Source organism: Berghia stephanieae, chromosome 2, assembly GCF_034508935.2.
Source record: "Berghia stephanieae isolate SIO BIC M18660-M18661 chromosome 2, UCSD_Bste_1.3, whole genome shotgun sequence".
NCBI classification, from domain to species: domain Eukaryota; kingdom Metazoa; phylum Mollusca; class Gastropoda; order Nudibranchia; family Aeolidiidae; genus Berghia; species Berghia stephanieae.
In genome coordinates, this window is record NC_088361.1 from 67,644,795 (window position 1) to 67,668,821 (window position 24,027).

Genomic DNA, 24,027 nt, shown 5'->3' on the forward strand with positions numbered 1-24,027 from the left:
TTTAACTTCTATAACATTGTTTCAAGCACTAGCGCTCATCAGGAAGTGGAAGTGAAAGCAGATTGTTGTGTTTCTCGTATTTTTCTAGATTCGTGTTTATGGAGGTTCGTAATTACATAAAAGGTGTTTGTTTCTATGTCTGCATGAGGATGTTAGTTCGTTTCTTCTGTTGAGTGTTGGCATGTTCGGTTTTGTGATGATGAAGAATTTATCTTCTAAGCAGAGGTTGCAAATCTTAGAAGAGGGGGAGTACGACTGTGCTCTGGAGATGATTTTCCATGTAATGCTGTGTTGCATGTTTTTTCTTTGAGGTTTCAAATGTGTTCGCTTAGTGTAGTAGAATGTCGTTTGTGTATGTTTCTGAAGGAAGATTTATGCAAGTTGTATCTGGTTTTGAATGAACACTCAGTGAGGCCAATGTATGTTTCTTGTTTTGGTGTGTTGGTCGTGTAACTGTGGCTTGATAAATAACGTTTTGAGTCAGGCAATTGCCGTTTAGTGGGCATGTTGCCTGGGTCCTGTAACGGCTGTAAAGTAAACTGGAGAGTATTACAGTTTACTGCATTAAATTCTTGGATGAATTCCCTTTCATTGAATATAAATCTTATCCCACAAATTTACAATAGTTCAAACAAACTGAAAATTTTCTTGGTCAAAATGGCGTTCAATTTTCTGACTGACTTACTTTGTGACTAGCTTGATGATGATAATATTGATATAAATGAAGGAGAATTTCATGAAAGTTTATTCTTTTCCCTCCCTTTTTCTTTTTATTTCATTGAAATGGCATGTTGTTTGTTTTTATGTTTTTAAGGGTTTTACGGTGCTTGCAACACATTTAGGTTATATCAGCGCCAGTAAAAAGGAAGAAAATGGGATAGTAAAAAGTTCTAGAATTACAAATAAAGCACCCAAGAAAAAGTAAGACATAGGGGAACTGGGAACAAATAGGGATCAGATGTAGATTCCAAGAGCACACTATCAAAGTACTTAGTTTGAGACCAACTATAAGTCTCATCCGGACACAAGCACAAAATCCAACAAAGAGGAATACACTCAAATGCTTACATTATGCATTCAAAATAACAAATATAATAATACATAACAGAGAGATGATTTACAAGGAAAAAAATATCATCTCCCAAAACAATAACTATGCATTTGACTGTTTCCCTCCCAGCTAGGACTCTGGCCAGGGCCAGGACAAAACCAAGTAATCTCATTCCAAGACAATGACAGAAAGCATGTTGGAAAACAGATGTACCTCCCTGCTCAGAAATGGCATGGGGTAGTTATCTCATAAATATTTTTTTACAAGGAAATAAGGTAGGATTCTATAACACCTTCCAAGGGGCAAAGAGTTAAAGAAAAAAAAGATAAACCACACGATAGTTTAGACACAATTTTTATAACAGACTGAATTTTGAATTAACACAAAAACATAAATTCCCGATGCATCATGGAATGATTCATATCAAAAGTAACAATAGATTCAACAACAAATACTAATAATACAAAAATCATCGTATGAGGAAATATTCATTTTGTGTAATTATTGAAGTGAAAGACTTTATAAGAATTCAATGAAAGCCCTACATATTACAATTTAAACTGTACAGAAATAAATAACGAATATAAAACAATAAAAAATATAAAAATCTAACTTTTTTAAAACATAAAACGACGTGGTCATTTTCACAAAGGGTCAAAATAAAATCTACTGCATGAATAAAATATAACAGTAGGTATCATAAATTTTGCTACACTAAATAAATGTTTTTATTATTTTATCATTATTTATAAATGTGTTTGTTTTGCTTTTTTTTCTATTATATATCATTCTTTTATTTTCCAATAAGATTAGCCTTAATATTGCATTAAAAACAGACCTACTTAAGAATTGCATATCTCTAACCACTATTGTAGAATCAACTGTGTATTTATGTATTTTCCATCGTAGAAATTTATCGAACAGTCTGAGCCATGTGAAGGGGATGTAACATGAGTTCAAAAGTTGCCCCCTTCAAATTAGCACCTCGTAAATTGGCTTCCTGTAGATCACAGCCGGTAAGATCACAATTCTGTAAAAATAAAAAATAAAAATAAAAATTGGAGACCTACCATTCTACTCGAAAAAAGTTTATTCAAAATCAAAATCTTCCTTTGAATTCAAAAATGATCTTAAAACATCAAGGAGAGATGCCAGTCGAAAATTACTTTCATAAGATTTTTAGACGCATATTGTAACAGAAGTGTCCAATGCTAATGCAATGATATTCTCTCTCTCTCTCTCTCTCTCTCTCTCTCTCTCTCTCTATATATATATATATATATATATATATATATATATATATATATATATATATATATATATATATATATATATATATATATATATAAAGTGCTATCAAGTTATTCCAATGCAATGTGTAATAGTAACTTGGTATCCAAGTAGACTGTTCACTTCATACCCCCTTTCTAGAAAAAAAAGCTATGGTGCATTCATGCGACTGTATGGGCACAAGGACTCATTGAGACACAAACTCCACGCACTGAGATTTTTTTACTCTCAGTCAAAAGTAACCCCACTTCAGGTAAAATTATTGAACAATTTTGATGGTGACAGATAATAGACTGCAGCCTTATAACCATAAAAGGAAAAAAATGTAATCGTTTTAACACTACAGGCTAAATAACTGTGAAAAAAATAGACCACAAACCTCTAAATCAGCCCCAGCTAAAACGGCTCCTCTGAGATCACAGTTTTGAAGATTTGCATTCTTTAAGGTGGCCACTCTTAGATTTACTCCAGCCATATGGCTTCCTCCTAAATCCACATTTTTCATTAATGCTCCTGTTGAAAGTAAGTACAATTTGCAAAGAAAACAATAATAATACACCTTAATATTCCTAGGGTTAAATTAACAAATTCATTAATGAAAACAAATGATCTCAAATGTCTTAAAATGCGAGGTCAAACTTTGAGATGAGAATAACTTTTTGTTTCATTGATAATAACATACTCGTCCTATATCCATCTTAAATCCCGTTTGAAGATATTTCTTGACAATAAATCTTTAAAAAATAAAGAAATAAAAATAAATAAATAAATAAATAAATAAATAAATAAACAAATAGATAAATAAAATTCATTTTATTCATTGCCAGGGGGAAATTTTTCAAAGGGTATATTCAAAGGAAGACTGGTATAACCTAGTGGTGACTTGCTTAAGGCTGCACATCGCATGGGGTAGTCAAAATCGGTGCATTTTGGGGGGGAAAAAAATAAATTGAGCTTTTATATAGCACAATATCCACTAAATGTGCTCAAAGCACTTTACAAGAGGTCCCTGGTCAACAGCAACATTTAACATGTAGGACGAGACACGATGCATGTTAGGCGATATTACAATTTTTCGAACAGAGGCAACGCTGTTAACGGCCAGATACTTATCTTACACCTGAGTACGGTGAGTGAATATGAGTAAAGAGCCTTCTCCAAGGACTCAACTATGCGCCGAGCGAGTGTCATACCACTAGATCACATGGCCGCAAAGGGTATAAAGTAAAGACCATAAAGCTTCACCACACTGACCCTGAAGTGATGACGAAAAAGGGATTCATCATTGGGGAATTGGTATATGAAGGAATTTATTAATAGTAAAAGCCAAGTTAAATTTACCCCCTCTTATCATCACATCTATTTTTTTCTTTTTGTTTTGTTCAATGAGTAGACAATTATAAAAATTTAATACAGTCATAAAAACAATATTCATCGTAAACATGATGATGACAATGACCATGATTGCTAATTGTTAATTAACATTGATTTTGATTTTGAGGATGATCAGAGGGGCACTCACATTTTTTTCATTAAAACAATGCAAAACTATAAAATGTTGCATACCTTCCATATTGGCTCTACTCCCAGCAGGATCTTCAAAGTAACAACCATGCATTGACGTACTTTCTAAATTGGCACACAGCATTTTAACGCCGAGCAAAATTGCACTCTATATTTTTCAAGGAGAGAAAAAAATGTCAGTTTATAAACGTGGTCAAAAAGTGTCCCTCATACTACAGATATAATAATCCTGAAATGGTGTAAATTATCTTCTATATATTTTAACCCTTAACAGTGGGGGGCAAGTCCACTCAAACCAATACTTGCAGCCATAGTCAATTGTGAATTGCTAAACAATCACAAAAACATGTTGATCAAGGAAACATGTCAAAGATTAATCATCAACTTTATTGTTGATGTTTGCAAAGAGAAAAAAATAATCTGATAATGGATGAAAAATGCTATTGTTTATTATTAATGTTCTTTTAAAAATTAATAATACCAATCTGAATTTAAACAAAAAGAGTTGTTTTAATGATTCAGATTTTACACATGTATGCTATAAAAAATATAATACTGGGGAAAAAATGGAATACCTAAAATAATAATTCACAAAGAGCAATCAATAGTAACCAGAGATAAGTGGAAGGGCTAGTAAGTAGTCGAAATTTCTACAGCTTTGCTATTTAAAATTTTTCAAATACAATTCTTCCTCATTCACTTGCAGGTAGATTCAAGCAGGTTTAGATATATTAATTTGGTACAGATACAAAAATGAGATCGGATTTAGAAGAACAACAAAAAATAGAAACTATTCCAATTCTACCTGTGTGAAACCTGCATAAATTTTACATCCACATGAGTGCGAGTCACATTTTAAATGTAATTTAAAGGAACCGTTATTTCTTTATCCTCTTCTTTTCTTGAATATAGCATAAGGCTATTATATGGAACCAATACGGATCTAGTCCTAGTCTTTTTTTCACATCAATTCTCGTGAGGTCATTTAAACCGATCGATTTTTCAAAGATAAGTTTTCTGGCCAAATCTATTAATACAAGTCTTTCCAGAGTACTGCATTTAACTGGTTAAATGAAGTACCCTATGTTTCTTTAAATTGAGGTCTCATCTCTATTATCACCCAATTTTTTAAAAGAAATATCTAAACAAAACAAAAACAAAAAAAAACAACAACAAAAACGTTTTCATCTGGTTTGATATCTCACAGGGCCAAATAATATATTATTTACCTCAAGCAATTTACTTAGAAACATATCAAGCTTTAGTCCAAAGTTCTTGAAGAGTTTTCACAATTCCTAGCTTTGTGTTTTTTAAATACTATATCATTAGTTAAACCTGAATCAAAGTTCGAAAGATAAATAAAGAAAAACCAAAACAAAAAGATGAAAAGAAGAGTAAATGTTTAAATAGTTTGTTTTTTTTTTTTTTAAGGGTTTTACGGCACTTGCAACACATTAAGGTCATATCAGCACCAGTAAAAAGGAAGATAATGGGATAGTAAAAAGTTCTAGAATTACAATTAAAGCATCCAAGAATAAGGCAGACAAAGGGGAATTGGTTCAAATAGGGAGCAGATATAGATTCCAAGAGCACACTATCAGTGTACTTAGTTTGAGATCACCTAAAAGTCTCATCCAGACACAAGCACAAAATCCAACAAAGAGGAATACACTCAAATGCTTACATTATACATTCAAAATAACAAATATAATAATACATAACAGAGAGATGATTTACAAGGAAAATAATATCATCTCCCAAAACAATAACTATGCATGTGACTGCTTCCCTCCCAGTCAGGACTCCGGCCAGAGCCAGGACAAAACCAAGTTATCTCATCCCAAGACAAAGACAGAAAGCATGTTGGAAAACAGATATAAGGGGATAGAGAGTATGTACCTCCCTGCCCATGTTTAAATAGCATATTACTAACAACTTACATCAATTGTGGCCTTACACAAGTCAGCCCTTTCAAAGTTACAGTAAGATAAATTGGCACCACTAAGATTTGCATTCCTCAAAATGGCATATTTGAAATTGATATGTCTCAGATCCAGCTTTGAAAGATTTGCACCTGTAAAATTTAGTCCCTGTAAAGATTGTAAAAAAGAGCAATCCGATAAATATTTTTAAAATAGGAGAAAATAATTTGAAAAAAAATTATGTATATAATAAATGCATATGCCCAAATAGACCAGTAAGGTCTCAAATCGAGTTCAAAACATTTATGAGTAGATCACACCAAAACGACAACTTCTAATTTGATATGATAGATCTGGGTGGATTTGTCATTTTATCAGATGGAGCTGTAAAATGAAGATATAATTTATACATTAAAAGAAATGTTTTTGATCAGTTCTCCAAGAGGCTAATTTTCAGGCAGACCCGATTACACTCACTGTCAGCAAAAGGTAATGACAAAGACCACTACCAAAAGAAGTAGGTAAGAGGAATTAAAATACCAAAAGGAGGAATTTCTGGTGAAAAAGAGGAATCAGCTTATCATTCTTAAAAACAAAGGCTGTAGCAATGCATCTAATGTATTATAATTAACAATGTAATTCAACAATAAAACATTTTTTAAAAATGCGAATCTATTTACACTATGTACAAAAGCCAAATCACAATTATTATCTATAACATGTCAAGCTTTCCGTGTACGCATTCTTAAACTTGTAGCAAATACATTCTCTTGACAGTATATTCACCTCTTGTATAACAAGCAAATACAGTTTCTGTGCCAAATAGTAATAAAGTAATAAGCAAAATTTTACAGTAAAGGGCAGATTTTTATTTTTCAGGCTTTGGCCCTATAATGTGGACATGTGCTCAAAAGCTTATACAAAATGATATATAAAAAGTGGTGAACAATCCACTTATTTTTTCATAGATAATATTAATCCACATATATACCTCAGGTAAATTTGCCTGAACAAACGACCTGATTAATAATAATGAAGTTTATTTATATTGCCCCAATCCTCTATACAATAAAGCTCTAGGCGCATAACAACAACATCAATCCATTCAAATTAGCCTTGAATTGTGCCACTGCAGTCACAATTCACAGACAAATTACATCAATAAATTATAAAAGTATACCAGACAGTACCACAAAAAGTTTCCTGTCTAAATTACTGTCAATATTTACTGCGATTTATTTTGGGAAACCTGTCACTAATAAATGATTATTCTGCAAATGGATAAAAAACTGGTTAATTTTGGTCATGAGAAAATCTGTCAGTGTGGATTTTACCAATACAGTGGGACCTCAAAATCGGGAACCTCTTCAATAATATTTCGTGAGAGCAATCGAAGGTGCATTCTTTTGTTAAAGGTGTTGACTACTTCGTGTGCCCAGTTGACATTCAAACTTTGGATGTCTCTAGTTTAAAATAAATAAAGTCTTTTGTTGTTAGACCAGCTCTATGAAGTCCAAATATCTCATCAACTCAGTTTCATGACTTCATATCTAGGGAGATTGCAATGACATGACAATAGGACTTTTGTACTTAAAGGCTTAAAGGACAACTGAAATCCCCAACTCCGCAACAAATTGGGAAACCTGGCTAATGAAGACAATTTTGCGGCAAAAGACAAAACTGATTAGAGAGATCCTACTGTATAAGTAATTTGTCTGAAATTCATGGTGGTCATCAGTAGGCATTTTACCTGGCAACGCAACTCCTTATTGGTCGATGTTGACAGTAAGCGTAAAGTAAGATCTCGTCTGGTAATTGGAGCATTATCAATTGGTGGTATATCTTTCTGAAGAAGACAAAAAAAAAAGTAATAATAATAAAATACCTGTACTCAATTTTGTTCCATTAAATAAATTATAATATACTAGTATTATCCTTCTTCATAAAGATAAAGGTTCTCTCCTTTCTTAATCAAGAACAATCGAGGCCATTCACAAAAACTAGTGCAAAGGTCTGGTCACGGCATGAGAAATAGTGATGAAACAAGCTTAAAGTGAACTCTTGTTCAGAGAGAAAGAGAAAGAGAGAGAGATAGAGAGAGAGAGAGAGAGAGAGAGAGAGAGAGAGAGAGAGAGAGAGAGAGAGAGAGAGAGAGAGAGAGAGAGAGAAGAAGAAGAAAGCAGTTAAACCTTTTTATATCTTCTGATGATGGAACTGCATTCATCTAAATCACATGTGCAGATCCATCCGTTGAGCGAGAAAGAGTAATAAAGCAAGCTTGAGGTGAACTCATTATAGTACAAGAGTTAGGAAGAGTGCTTGCCTAAGTCATAGTGATGAATGTATTTGGTTGTTTTTGTTGAAGAATTAGAAACTCAAAAGCTAAATAAATATCCTGAATGACATAAAGTAGAAATAAATCTAATTATTCCTATCCTGCTGACGTGAGTAAGTGTCTTGATTTAATAGAAAATGTGCCTTATCCTGTCAATTAAAGAGTGAAAATTCGTATATTCTATGGGATTATTGTCAATTTAAACGAGTCTTTCAAATGAGTAAAATTGGTGTCCAACCTCAAATTACACGCAGAACATTAGGCATTCAAAGTGCTAAAAATAGTTGCTGTATCCAGTGTTGAATGTGAAAATTGAAATTTCAATAAATGGCCGAAATATTGGTGAAATGTTTCCTTTTCACAATTTTTATTCACCGTTAAGCTTCTATTGAGCAGCTTCTACAATCTCAAATTTAGGCCCCGTCTGCCTGTACTTCAGAGTTACCTACTCAGCTTTGGGAATATTATTACGCAACAAAAGAAAGATGCAAACGTTTCACATATATACAGATATAATATTACTTCCTCAATGAAAACAACAAATGAAATTGATGTAAAAGAAAGGTGTTCATTTTGCTAAATGAGTTTCATAAAAATATTTTTTAAAATATTAAGAACACCAAATGAGCGCTCTAATTACCTCACACATATCCTCCAATATCTCAATCAATGATGTGATACCATAAAAACGGGCTTCCTCTAGCACACCTGAAATGAGCAATTTCAGTCAATTATTTTAAAATGGCTTCAGAGGTGACAAGAGCGGTGGGGAAAAATAAAGGAGGAATTTAAGGTTTAACTTACACAATCAACACCTTAAAAGAAACACCTCAATACCCAGCAATATAGCCAGATTAGAACATCTTCATGGCCAGCATTTGAATTAGGAAAATGCATCAAAAATCATTGTAATGTATGTAGGCAGGCCACCATAACTCTACCAAAAGCTGCAAATTTACGAACAATGGATGCTGTAGTCTTTGATTTAAAAAATTTCTATTTTTTATTTATAATTTAATTACTCCTTGATTTTTATTTTTTTAAGTGGTATCAACCCACATTGATATGTTTCATCACAAAGAGTTATGCTTTTTTATTTAACAATAGCCAAATTGCCCAGCGTGCGAGAAGAAAGAGAAGAATAAGCTTAAAAAGATAGTTTCAAGGATCTCCTTGAGCATTGTTTACAGATCTTGAAGAATTGGTTTTGTATGTTTGCTTTAAGGAGTTTTAATGCTCTGGCAACTTATTTTTTTGTTGTTTTTTTTTTTGGGGGGGGGGGGGTTCTTTTTGTTTTTGTAATTCCATCATCCATTAAAAAAAGGAATATGCTTAGAAAATCAAGATTTTAGATCTCATGTCTGGTAGTGGCCCTTTACAAGCTCCAAGAGAGTACGACAAAGAGATTAGATCAAGTAGAGCTCAGAAGTAGAGACCTCGAGGAATTTATCCAGGTGTCTCGTCTCAGAATGAACAAAAATTATTACTCATGCTCAGGTTTACCTCCATAGGAGATACACTCAGATCACATCAGAGGTCTGATCTGCCCAAAATTAATAAAATCATAGTGCACAAAGCCCGTATGTAGACTTCAGAGTTTTGATCCATCGATCGTAAAAATAGAGACTACAGAGGTTTGATCCACCGACCATTGATATGTCAAAAGCTACAAAAAAAAATATAGCAAGATGATTTACAATTACCATCTCACGAAAGAAAAAAAAATCCATTGAACTATTTCCCTCAAAGCGAAACAGAACAAGATAATTTCATTATGGATCAAAAACACACACACAAAAAATGCATATAAGGGACAAATCATATAAAGAATAAGTGAATCAAAATAATTCTCCCAAAACAGGAGGCCAATGTTCTCTTGTCTTACAGGAGAGTAATGTTTGCGTAAGTAATATGTGCATCTGTCAGAAGTTATTAACCATTAAACAAAACAATGTTCTAGATTGTCTGTCTTAACCCTCCTCAGTGAACCAAAATTATCAAAATAAAGGAGAATGCCCGGTTTAATTGTAACAATAAAACTTGGTCAGGCTCAGATCCTTATTCTGTTCCTTTACATTAAATTTACTAGCATTTTCAAAGCTGCTGTATTCATTTTAGTTCGTTACTTTTTACTGTCCACAACTTATAGCAGCCTATTATCAGTTAAGCATTGTAATTGTAAATTAAAGGAAGCGTTCATTTGTTTTGAATGAAAACTATAAAAATTTGTAAACTTCTGTGGTCTGTGCTTTATATAAACATAAAGACAAAGAACAGTGCTTGGATTTGTTTTATAGAACAATAATAAAAATAGAAACAACCCTTGTAAATTCCCTTATTGGGATAAATAAAGCTAATCTTATCTTTACTATTCAAAGACACTTTAACCCTTTGCCCCTTGGATGGTGTCATAGAATCCTCTACCTCATTTCCTTGCATCAAGGGGCACAACTCCATATAAATTATGCATTAAATGTTTAAAAAATTATTTATGAGATAACTACCTATGCCATTTCAATGAAATAAAAAGAAAAAGGAAGGGAAAAGAATAAACTTTCATAAAATTCTCCTTCATTTATATCAATATTATCACAATCGAGCTGGTCACGAAGTAAGTCAGTCAGAAAATTGAACGCCATTTTGACCAAGAAAAATTTCAGTTTATTTGAACTATTGCAAATTTGTGGGATGAAATTTATATTCAATGAAAGGGAATTCATCCAGGAATTTAATGCAGAAAACTGTAATTCTCTCCAGTTTACTTTACGGCCATTACGGGAAGTAAAATGAGAGGCAGTAATAGCGAGTGATGATGGGCAATTCAAGGATTGGTTGATAATGGGCAATGGGTTAAAAGAGTTATTTGTTCAAATACAAATGTGTAGAAGAATTCATAATTTTGTTAACCTTGTCCTATAGGACTGAATGAAAAAGTTTCAGTCACAGTTGTTATACTTAATAATACTAATAATAACACTACTACTACTACTAATAATAATAATAATAATAATAATAATAATAATAATAATAATAATAATAATAATAATAATAATATCAATCATAATAATAATAATTATTATTATAATTAAAAATTCATTCTCCAAAACCCTTACCTTCAGGATTGACAAACTTATCAAGGACCAATTTGCCATGTCGAAGGAAATTGAGTATAGGCTCAAAATAGATGGGACTGCGATCAATAAGAAAAGCCCCACTTTCATCTTTACTGTTGCTCCAATCTTGAAAAAAAAAATAAATAAATAAATAAATAAATAAATATATATATATATTTCAAGTATAATTATGATCAACTTCTACAATATAGTTACAAGCATTCACTCTTATCATCAGGAAGTGAAAGTGAAAGTAGATTTTATAAATGGTCATGGTTTTTGATTTTATAAATCACATATATATATATATATATATATATATATATATATATATATATATATATATATATATATATATATATATATATATAACTTCACCTTTTAAAACAGAAAAAAAAGGTCGCCAACAAATCTATTTCTCTGCCGTTAATGCATGAATATATATATTTGTAATCATCAAAACAAAAAGAAAGAAAAAAAATTTTAATTGGTATTTAATAAGAGCACAATAAAACCCTCCATTATTTATAACGAATGAATTTTTTATTTAACAGCAAGATAACTAAGTACCTTTCACTAAGATTTCAATGTGCATATATATATCTCTCATTGTACAGTCCACTCCGGATAATCGCAACTCGGTTAATCGCAACATTTCCCAAGAAACAGAATTAATTCTATATAAAAGTTACTGGTTAATCGCAACAAATTTTTGCCCTCAAAAAGTGGTAAATTCAAGAAATCAATCAATCAAAATATAATGATTAAATTTCATCACGGATGAAATCATGACACGTTGAAGAATCGAGAGAGAGCGGGATTTAATGCTAAGGTAGTGTTTCATCACTCTATTAGAATCAAAAGAGAACGGGGCTTTGCAGTATCGGTTTGTGATGTAATCTGTGGCCATTAAATAGAGTGATCAACAGGTAGACAATGACAGTTGTAAAGAGAGACTGAGCAATATCCTTTGTTCTGGGATTGACAACAACTGTGCATTGTGACCAACGAGTTTGGTGAGAGCTTATTGCCTATCATCACGGCTAATCTTTTTGACCCTTACAAATGTTGAGAACAAAAGAGTGAAAGTTAATCCACATCTGAATAAAATACCAGCTTGCATCATAGCTGCATTTGGTTGAAAAACCTATACAGGGCTGCCATATGGTTTTTGTTTCAATCAAATTGCTCAGTCTGTGGTGGACTAAGAACAATATTTTTAACAACTGGTTTGAGTGTACCATATATGTGTAAAATGTTCAGTTAATTGCAACTTCGGTTAATCACAACATTTTCGCTGATCCCAAAGTGTTGCGATTATCCAGAGTGGACTGTAATAATAATAAATGACAAACAAATTTGAATAACTGAAGTATTTAATGCTTTCAGACAAATTAGAATTATGTAGCCTTTTGTAGAGATTCAGAACAATGCCTTAGGATTGAACAACGAACATTAAATCGCAAACACATCTTTAAACGCTCAAAAAGGGAACTTCCTTCTCCAACACTTTAAAATTAAAAATAATGAAATGAATACAAAAAATGCATTGAAGGCATACTAAGATGTTCAAGCAAAGTTCACTTTCATAATTTGTTTTTAAAGCAATGAATTGATCTGATATCATTGAGCTATTCATGTCCTGTAAAACATAGGATCTATTTTAAAAAATAGGGAAATAACCTGACTCAAGACTGAACATTCTCGCAAGCATACTGTCTGGATCAACCCTTGTTAATGTTGTCCTACAGGATTGAAGGAAAATAATTTAGTCACAAAAATGTATAGGATAATAATATTAAAATAGTAATTAAATAATTGAAAGATTATCATTAATATTATTATCATCATTAATAATAATAATAATAATAATAATAATAATAATAATAATAATAATAATAATAATAATAAGACGGCGATGAAGAAGAAGAAGAAGAAGAAGAAGAAGAAGAAGAAGAAGAAGAAGAAGAAGAAGAAGAAGAAGAAGAAGAAGAAGAAGAAGAAGAAGAAGAAGAAGAAGAAGAAGAAGAAGAAGAAGAAGAAGAAGAAGAAGAAGAAGAAGAAGGAAAAAAAAATTAAAAAAAAAAAAAAGAAGAAGAAGAAATAATAACATCAACAACAACAAAACAACGACAACAATAATAATAATATCAATTAAATAGAGCCTTTTGCCAATGCCTCAAAGTACTTTAAAAATCATTCATAAATATACAATATATTTAAAACCAGATTTGCAAACAGATTTTAGCCAACAGGCTGACACAACCACATATAAACATGTACAATGATATACACACTATCAATCACATATACATGTAAAACTTCCATTTCAAATAAATATGGTGAAAAACAGTGTTAACTTAAAACACTGATCGGATAAATTATGACACATAGCATTGAGCTCATGATAAAATAGTAGAGATATGAAACACGAGAGGGAAAAGTGATTAACCTCATGGAACATGGATGAATATAGAATGAGCCATTCTAATTCTTTTTAAATTCTCCATATGTGCTGTATATGAAACGCTGCAAACATCGATTGACTTTGTTGAAAGAACAGGTAGCAATAGCATTGAACTACCATAAATTTTATCTTTAATAATTTTTTACCCTTTTCATCAAAATTGAATGCTAAATTAAATGCTTTAAAATCATTTGAACTGTTCTTTTTTTTTTTTTTTTTCAAGCATTTATGATTAATTGTTTATCCATCAATCATGGGCAACTAATTGTTCAACAAACCTTGTTGTTGTGAAAAATTGTCCTCCAACATTGAGTTTAATCCATTCAGAATTTGAATCTTTTGTTCCTTGAGGATAGGGTGATGGGTGAATGCAGTGATGGCCACAAAATTCACAGAGTGCTGGTTGCCAGGTCGAATCTGCCAGGTATGACATCAACACCATATTTAAGATAGAAAGGAAGTAAAATAAATTCAAGTAAATGGAAACGTATGATATTGGAACTTTTATGTAGCACAATACCCATTAAATACACTCAAAGCATTTTATAATGGCTCACAAACCAATAGAACACTTACCACGCAGGACAAGACAAGACGCCTGTGAGGCACTATTACTATATTTCAACAAAGACAAGGACTGTTGTCTGCGTACCCATTATACATCTAAAATTAACTCAACTTTCAGCTGCCCAGGGCGAGACTCCAACCAGGGACCTGCCAGTCCAAAAGTGTAACATCACAAGACAACAGGTCCGCACAAGTTTGATAACCATGGATAAAATCACATTGAAAAAAAAAAAAAAACATCTCTTGTATATCACGTCCCTTTCTCTGATTGAAAAAGATTTTTATGACAGTTATCTAAAAGAAGACATCGCATATCTGGGCATGCCTATTAAACTCTTGGAGCTATTAATTTGTAAGGCAATAGCTACAGAGCAAATAATATTAGACTAATTGAATAGGAACATTAGTTTTCTCTCTGCTATTTCTTTATTTTTTTCTTTCTGATTGTTGCCTTACTGATGCCAATAGTGTTGTGGATAAAAACACACGTTTCAAAAATATGCCAGAATTTAATTCCGATCTAGCAATAATTTAGCGTTGTGAAAAGTTATGAAGTAGATGAACTTTATCAAGCTTTATTAACAAAAGACTAAATGTTCCTAGGCTCTTTTGCGTGGGTTTAAAAAAGGAACCTTTGTAAAGCAACTCACTCTGAATACAGTCTCCTCTAGAGAGATATAGAACATCATCGTCCCTGAAAAGAAAGTAATTCAAAATGCAATTAATAAAAATTCTTCAATAAAATTATACAAAGGCTTGGAAACTGTAATTGCTTTATCAATAATCAAAATTCATTTCAACTCTTTCTGACTTTAACGAATTAAGTTTTTATTTTACAATAGTGTTTCCTTTTAACTAATAAAACTACAAAAATTATACAGTTTATAAAAAGACTAATCTGAACATCAAAATACATGACGAGTAGACAGATTCGTGGCCATTTAAATACTATTATAACTATATGTCTGTGAGAGTATAATATTAATAATATTGGTGTCATGTACTTATAATGTTTTTAAGAAAAAAAATTTAACAAAATGTTTAACCAAGCAAAGTATTTGCAACCATTACCATTCCAAGATGGTACTTTTGTTTAACATCAACTTACACCCTGAAACATACTTTGATAATGTTCCGTTTAAGAAGTTTTAACCTTGCAAGACTTTTAAGTCTATTCTATGCTATGAACAGTTAGATAGTACACATCAATTAATCAGATAGATGTAGGTATCAGTATTTACAATAGTTGATGGTTCACAAAAGTAGATCCCAACAACAGTCTACCTCTATATAACACCAAAAGTCTTCCACAGGATTCGTACCAAATGGTAGACACACAAATGGTTTCTGACACTTATACTTATAATGCATAGTCACACAGAAAGATTATTTTTATGAGAAAAAAAAAAAACTGTTATAGAAAGACCTCATTACATCCTACTTTAGGCAGCCAAGGAAAGAAAACAACCCAAAGTTTCTCATTCTAAGACAAGGACCGAAATATACAGAGAAGATACATTAAAGGAAATTTATGGCTTAATTAATTACAACGAAACAAGAAAAAACATCTAGTATAATTTTTTTTAATTGGTCGTGTAAAATTAAAAGAATCCAGTATAAATAGATGTGTTCTGTTACACTTGTTGAGTTGTGAGGCCTTAGAATACCCTTTTTAAATATCTCACATCAAAGATCATATTCAAAAAATTTATTTAGATTTATTTTTCACCTTAGAAGAGCCAGTTCATCAATGATACCACCATGATGATTGAGTAAAACTTCTGGTCTTACACCAAACACAGATTTAATTTTGGTTAGTAAATCATCCCAACATGAAGGAACTAAGAGAACCTGAAAATGAGTGAAAAGATAAAATAACATAAAGTTCTATTCATTCATTTTAATGATATTAATATATTACTATTATTCACATTTGTTTTTTTGTTATCCTCAATTTACATTAATTCGATTTAACAATTATTGACTTGTTTGAGTGATACTTTTAAACTCGCCAGTTAGACACAAACAATGAATCTCATGAAATTGAAATTAAAGCCGTTAATAATAGAGTGGTGTGGATTGTTTAAATACAAGCTCAGTATCCATAATATAGTCTGGAACCCTATATAGTGCACATCATATTTTACTTATATTTAATTACAACAATTTAAACCAAACAAATCATATATAATTTGGTTACTGTCAAGATCTGCTTGAAGAGTTTTAGCACAACTCGACAACTGACAATAAATTATTTAAAAGTTCTTGTGCTTAAACTTTTTCTGATATAAGACTACTCTATAAAGCTCATGGTCATTTAAAATGTCTCAAGAGTCTTTGACTTTGTTATTTGTTGTTTCTTTTTTAATAAGACTCAGAAACCGCTGCAATACTACCATCCCAAATTTCTATTTACATTTCACAAAATGGATAAAGATAGTGTTGATGACATCTTTTATCCAACTCTGGCAAAAGCTCTAAAAGAGGACGAGAATACAATCAGTATTGAGTTTTATATTTTCAAGCTTAAAGCATGCATATAAAAAGTACTGGACAGGAAATGATGTGGATAAATTAAATCATAATAAAAATATATGTCAATGGTCAACTCTTTCATGAGTCAACCAAGTAACTAAACTACCTTTCCATCACTAGAGGATCCATCTTTAAAAACGGTTATCCTCATATTGTTACTCTATCAGATGTTCCTTTATGACCAGGTGGATATCACTGATGAAAAAAATAACAAATAAAAAAATTGGATAATGTGAATGTGAATGATTAAAGTTTCAAAATGCAAAATGCAAATCCGTATTGTCGATTATTTTTAGCCTTTAAAACACTAACAAATAAATTGATGGTGATTACAAACTAACAACAATGATGATGATGATGATGATGATGATGATGATGATGATGATGATGATGATGATGATGATGATGATGATGATGGTGATGATAATGACAATAACTATAATAGAAATGCTAATCATAGTAATAATAGCAATAATGAAGAAGAAGAAGAAGAAGAAGAAGAAGAAGAAGAAGAAGAAGAAGAAGAAGAAGAAGAAGAAGAAGAAAAAGAAGAAGAAGAAGAAGAAGAAGAAGAAGAAGAAGAAGAAGAAGAAGAAGAAGAAGAAGAAGAAGAAGAAGAAGAAGAAGAAGAAGAAGAAGAAGAAGAAGAAGAAGTAGAAGAAGAAGAAGAAGAAGAAGAAGAAGAAGAAGAAGAATAGTGGTAATATTTTTTTTCTAGCTCTCAAAAGTTTTTACGAGAATCTTCTTTTGATCTAATAACACTCATTTATTCCTTTTATAATTTGATTTAATTGTGATTTTCATTTACTTGACCTGATATCTTACACAAGATTAAATACATCATATACGGATTGGATGAATAATAATTAACAAAAACAGTCACCTAAAAAAATTGTGACCCATGAAAAGTTGAATTTGTGTTGTAGCAAAAATTCGCCACAAGGAACATAGTGTAGCTTTGCATTCTAATTTAGGGATCCTCCCTACACAGGATACCTGGTGGAACGCAATGTTGCTCCCTTTGAAGAACAACACAATTTCCTAACAGTACCTATCTATGAGGTGCACATTTTTCACATGTCTCTCCATGGAATGTATACAAATGAGTTTACTTAGAATTAGTTCCAAGTCTCATACTGAGACACAACACATGCTTACTTGAATCTCTTGGTCTTTAGCTTCCTCAACAATGACCAATGGTTGTTGCGCACTTCACACACGTGATACTGGAATATTTTAAGGGACATATAAAAATAATTTGAAAATATTTAATCAAAGTTAAAATAAATCATGTATATGTTTTATTCTATTAGCCATAAATAAAATTAATTTCTTTCCTACATGCACATGAGCTTTCTCTGTTCAATATGGTAGTGCAGTTGAATGGCTCGAGGTACGATGGAAGCGTTTTACTTAGAAAGTAGAAAGAAAAAAAAGAATGGATGATCACAATATTTGGTGTGTCTGAGAATTTTGAATTTGAATGGTTTAATTGTTCCCTCAAGACTGAAACTGAAATAGATCCTGTTTATTTTCTTTATTCAATTTTTTTTTTTTTATTGGAATGAATCTTTATTAAAGTAAGAATCTGTGAACGCCTCACAATAGATGTGTGTGAGTGAAGAAATCAAAGAATGTTCACCTTATCACACACAAACACAAACAAGCATACTTCTACAGCTTCCTATTTCATATAACTATAACTACCAGCAAACCCACGACATCTTCGATGTAAAAATAATCACTGTCAAGTAGGTATATTGTATTGACAATAGGACCTATTAAATATGTCCATATAAATTGAATATTAATAAATGTTGTGTAATTATGTCATACTTGTGTATTAAAATAGGTTAAATTAAGTTATTTTAATGTAATGACAAAATCTAAAATGCAAAACCCAATGTGTCTTGCCAAATGACTTTAAAAAATGCCAAGTTTTTGGAATTTTGAATTATAATTGCCAATTTGGCAAACCCATTACCCCACTTTAAAGTCTCTGGTTTAAAATGGTGTCGTAAATCTAGTGTAAAGGATCAAAGACAATTTATTTTTATATTTTTATGGCCATTGTAAAATTGAGCTAATAAATCACAAAAATCTCAACGTCTTGCATCAGAAGTATAGAAATGTTAACGGAACTGGCTAATGTTCATAGCAGATAGCAGTCTCCTTTCCTTGTAGACCACACACACACACAGACACACAGATGTATTCTTTATTTTATTAATATAGATGATTACATTCATAAACATCTTGAAGTGACTGTGGCAATCTACCCTGATACATTAAGGAATGAATAAACTGATCAAAAATAGTCACTTCCAAAACTTGATCATTCTCACCCAAACTGACCTCATTTGCATCCCTTAAGTAAGATCGTAACATTCACATATCTTACATTGGTGACCCCGACATGATGGACAGGTAAATTTTATTCGACTCAGAAGAGGCAATCAAAACAAGTTTCCCCGCCTACAGTGAACGCAGTGTAGTTCAAGTATCCACCTTTCTGGATGACAAACGCGACAGCCTGGTTCCTTCGGCTGGGGGTTACGTCCGCCACACACTGTCCTCCCATTACCAACGACAAGACCAAATTTTTTCATGTGGTACAACTACTTGATTTGAGCACCTCATGAAGAGTTCAGGCAGTTATGGAGCACTCCACGGTGAGTAACAGTTATGAAAACTTAAAAAGATCCCTTTTGGACGCGTATGAAGTGACACAACTGCAGAAGGATTTTTCCTTGCTTCAAATGAATGGGTTGGGTGACCGCAGACCAACAGAACTCTCACAGCACATGCAATCAATGAATTCCAACCCCAACACCTTATTCCATGCTTTTTTCCTCAACCAATTACCTCCAGAAGTCAGGCGTATTTTGGCACAAATTAACAATGCCAATCTAGATGAAATAGCCAAAACAGCCGACCACATAGTTGAAGTAGACATTATCAACTCCGCTTCTATTTCATCAACACAAAGCCAGGACACAGATGATGGTATAGAGGGGTCTAAAGAGGACACAATAAAGACCTAAACACCACAGACATAGCATGCCAAAGAGTATACAGCAACCCTCAAACTCTAATTTCATCCTATGTCGTTATCACTCAAAATTCGGCAACCAAGCTTGGCATTGTGAGAGATCAGTCAACGGCCTTCCCTGTGTGATGGCAGTATCAACCATTCATAAATGGAAACGACATAGCCAGCTATTAACTTTGGGCCTAGCTGGCCCGAAAGAAGCCCCGACATTATATTCAATTAATGCAGGCACAATATTGGTGGATGATTTACTTTCTGGAAAATCTTTTCTTGTCAATAGCAGTGCTGAAGAATCTGTGAACCCCGCCAACTTGCATGACCATAGACAGGCAAGAGGTCCTAATCTTGTTGCGGCAATTGGATCGATCATCAAGACCTACGGAAAGTGAAATATTGTTCTAAAACGTGGACAAACAGAAGAGCTTCACACAGCAATTTTGGATTGCTGACGTTACAAAGACGATTCTAGGAGCAAATTTTTTCGCACATCATCATTTGGCCATAGAGATTGGTCAAACCAAATATTGTTTTCTCTTGACGGAGATAGGGTTGTACACCATGGGGTTGTACACGCACACCGATACTAAGCCATTTCTACTTTTAGAGAAATTCTCTACTTTTCTGGTGCCAGCATTCCGAGAAATCAACCAAATACTATTGGACAATATCCATCTAGTCATCTTCATCTAGACATTGTCACAACACACACTGGCACTGGGCTTCACAATTAACAGTCTAGAGTACAGCCAGTCCAGCTCAGTTTCAGACAAAACCAGAACACACCAGTGACTAAAACTAGAGAACTATCCTCTACTCTAGATATAGAGAAAATAGAATGGTGAAGTGAAGTGAATATATGTTTGAGCTTGAGACTTGAGAGTATTTTAATTTTAATTTCCATTGCCATTGCAACAGTGAGACCATAGCCATAACAATTTGGGATGCCAGACTTGGAGACCCAAGACTTGTACAGTACCTATGCCTATGAATGCCTATGCGACTACATTGTTATACGTCCACCCCCGGCTGTCACTGTCAGTGACAGTGACTGTGACACTCCGTCAGTCTCCGAATTCTTTCGTCTTTACTTAATAAATTTTAAACTAAATCTATCTAGGTCTAGACTGGACACTCTTTGAATGTATGAATAAAGATTGAGTTAGTATTAACATATTCTCCTTAAGCAAAGGAAACGGGTTTACCGATTATCAATCTTCTTTTATTTTTATTCCAATCAAGTATTGTTATGTCCGGTCCTGGTCAATGTTTACATCTGAATGAGAAATGTAGCCCTACCTACCTATTTCATCTGTGGCGAGGTTCCGAATCCGAGTTTTTAAATTTTAATTTTAAAGGTAGTGTATCTTGGTCCTCTTTTACAACAGTACATAGTACACAAGCACCATCTTGTTTCTACTCTCTCGTGAGAGAACCAAAATATATTTTGATCCTGTTATATGAGATCGCCTAAACATGTGGTCCACGCCATCTCAATTCGGCTGAAATTCAACATATAGGCGCCACTTCCATGACTATTTATTATACTGACTTGCTCACCTGAAGTTAAAGTGTGTATTATTATTATTATTATTATTATTATTATTATTATTATTATTATTATTATTATTATTATTATTATTATTATTATTATTATTATTATTATTATTATCGTTATTATTATTGTTATTATTATTATTGCTGTTATTATGATTATTATTATTATTATTATTATTATTATTATTATTATTATTATTATTATTATTATTATTATTATTATTATTATTGTTGTTGTTATTATTATTAATATTATTATTATTATTATTATTATTGTTGTTGTTATTATTATTATTATTATTATTATTATTATTATTATTATTATTATGATTATATTTATTATTATTATTATTATTATTATTATTATTATTATTATTATTATTATTATTATTATTATTATTATTAGAATCATCATCGTCATCGCCACTATTGTAATCATTACATTTTTGTATTATTGTCGTTATTATTATTAATATTATTATCATTATTATTATTATTATTATTATTATTATTATTATTATTATTATTATTATTATTATTATTATTAATATAATAATGATAATAATAATAATCATTTTATTATTGTTATTATTATTATTATTATTATTATTATTATTATTATTATTATTATTATTATTATTATTATTATTATTATCATCATCATTATTATTATTATTATTATTATTATTATCATTATTATTATTATTATTATTATTATTATTATTATTATTATTATTATTTTATTATCATTATTATTATTATTATTATTATTATTATTGTTATTCTTATTATTATTATTATTATTATTATTATTATTATTATTATTATTATTATTATTATTATTATTATTATTATTATTATTATTATTATATATTTATATATATTTATATCTCGGGCTTCACCTGGGAGAAGAATATAATATAATAGAGGTGGAAGGCCACTGCCAGAAATAGCCTTAGAGACCAACTGTCACTTTGAAGCGGGAATTCCGTTTGTGAGAGGATGCAGATATCCCATCTTATAAGAGAGGACCTAGATACTGCTTGATTATAATCCTCTCAGTCCTTATCTAGGATCTGTGGTCCTTATCAGGGCCTTCTAAAAATAGTATCTTTTTGGCGGCTTCGTCCCCAACCAGGGCCATCTAAAAATAGTAGTTGTATCAGAGAGTTCTGTTTCGTTATTGGTTGGTTAGTGCTCTGCTCTATTTATAGATTCATATTTTAAATTTATTTTTATCTTGTTAGATTTTGGAAACTTGCACCTTAACACAAAGTAATATTACTTTGTGACCTTAATACACACAATGACAGTGATGAATTTCTTACTTTAATTAAACAATGGAGGAGAACTTTCTTGCACAGGGAAACATGAAGACATACACACACTCACGGGCGCGTACAAACTAAATGTAACACGTCTTTTTTTTTTTTCCCCAGTAGAAATAGCCGTTCATTGCTCTACTTCATCTCGTCGTCGTCGTCGTCGTCATCATCATCATCATCATCATCATCATCATCAGCAGCAGCAGCAGCAGCAATTTATCATCATTTAAATCATCGTTATTCTGGGTGTGGTCGTCTGTCTTCCCAGCGTGGACAGGGAGGTCACCGGGGATTTTTTTTTTTAACGGAGCTTTTATATAGAGCAATATCCTCTAAATGGGCTCAAAACGCTTTACAAAGTGTCCCTAGTCAACAGCAACACGTAAAATTGCAATTTTTTTTCCGACATAGACATGACAACGCTGTTAACGGCCGGGTACGGATTTTACATCTGAGTACGATGAAAGAATGTGAGTAAAGAGCCTTTTCCAAGGACTCAACTAAGCGCCGCTCAGATTGGGACTCGAATGTAGTACCTTTCGATCCGAAGGCGAGTGTCATACCACTAGACCACGAAGCCACATTTTCTGTGTTTTCTTTTCGTCTTTGAATTTGTTTTGGAATGAAGTTTCTTGGTTTTGTCATGGCCCTTGCCGGAGTCCTTAGATGTGAGGGAAATCGTCGGATGAATAGTTATAGTTTTGGGAGAGGATTATTTCCCCATCTGTCTTACTTTTTTTCGGAAGTTTTTATTTGTAAATCTAGAATTTCCTGATTATCCCATTCTCTTCCTTTTCACTAGCGCTGAAATTTAAATGATCTAAATGTGTCGCAGCGCCGTGAAGCTCTTTTAAAAAATAAAACAATCATCGGTGTACCAATTTGTAATGGTATTATTGTGGTAATGGTAATACTCTCAAACCAACATAAAATATTATTGTTCTTTGGAACTATATATTATGTTAAAAGGAGTCCATAAATTGCAATCGGTTATCAGACCTGTAAAGTATGTCACATCGCTTAAAATCATTTTTATTTAATTTACTCATTGACCCTAAAAATTCATATGATAATTATTTTGAGTGTGCCATTTTGAGTTCTTGATTTTTTAAATCTTCTATTTTCTTCTTTAAGTTCAAGTCCATAAAATGCAAAAGACCATCACCCCGATAATAATATATATATATAGGTAAATTGTCACCTATCACACCACACTTGTTTTGTGTTTTTTCATAGTTAATATACATTGAAATGTTTATGGCTGAGTGTTTGCGTCTGGTTGCTTTAAAACA

At 31.9% G+C, this 24,027-nt stretch overlaps 2 protein-coding genes across 4 annotated transcripts in view; one reads left to right on the forward strand and one right to left on the reverse strand.

Moving 5' to 3' along the window:
* Window positions 1-305: 305 nt before the first annotated feature.
* On the reverse strand, window positions 306-22,435 carry LOC144965386 (BTB/POZ domain-containing protein KCTD9-like). 3 transcript variants are annotated; one of them, XM_078900683.1, is made up of 14 exons: window positions 22,313-22,435; window positions 17,963-18,030; window positions 16,911-16,999; window positions 15,999-16,120; window positions 14,920-14,963; window positions 13,981-14,119; window positions 12,919-12,980; window positions 11,236-11,361; window positions 8,763-8,830; window positions 7,538-7,633; window positions 5,806-5,955; window positions 3,908-4,013; window positions 2,721-2,854; window positions 306-2,081 (listed from the first exon to the last, which is right to left on the reverse strand). In XM_078900683.1, exons 3-14 carry the CDS (start codon window positions 16,953-16,955, stop codon window positions 1,965-1,967), a joined length of 1,209 nt encoding a protein of 402 aa, XP_078756809.1. In that variant the 5' UTR covers window positions 16,956-16,999; window positions 17,963-18,030; window positions 22,313-22,435; the 3' UTR covers window positions 306-1,964. The 3 variants fall into 3 exon arrangements, with proteins under 3 accessions (XP_078756809.1, XP_078756807.1, XP_078756806.1); XM_078900681.1 differs by lacking the exon at window positions 22,313-22,435 and adding an exon at window positions 21,157-21,353; XM_078900680.1 differs by lacking the exon at window positions 22,313-22,435 and adding an exon at window positions 21,059-21,180.
* Window positions 21,332-24,027, forward strand: part of LOC144965384 (uncharacterized) — a 54,500-nt gene continuing 51,804 nt past the window's right edge. The window contains exon 1 of the mRNA XM_078900664.1: window positions 21,332-21,424. The gene's annotated coding sequence lies outside the window, so the exon portion shown is untranslated. The remainder of the gene's footprint in view (window positions 21,425-24,027) is intronic.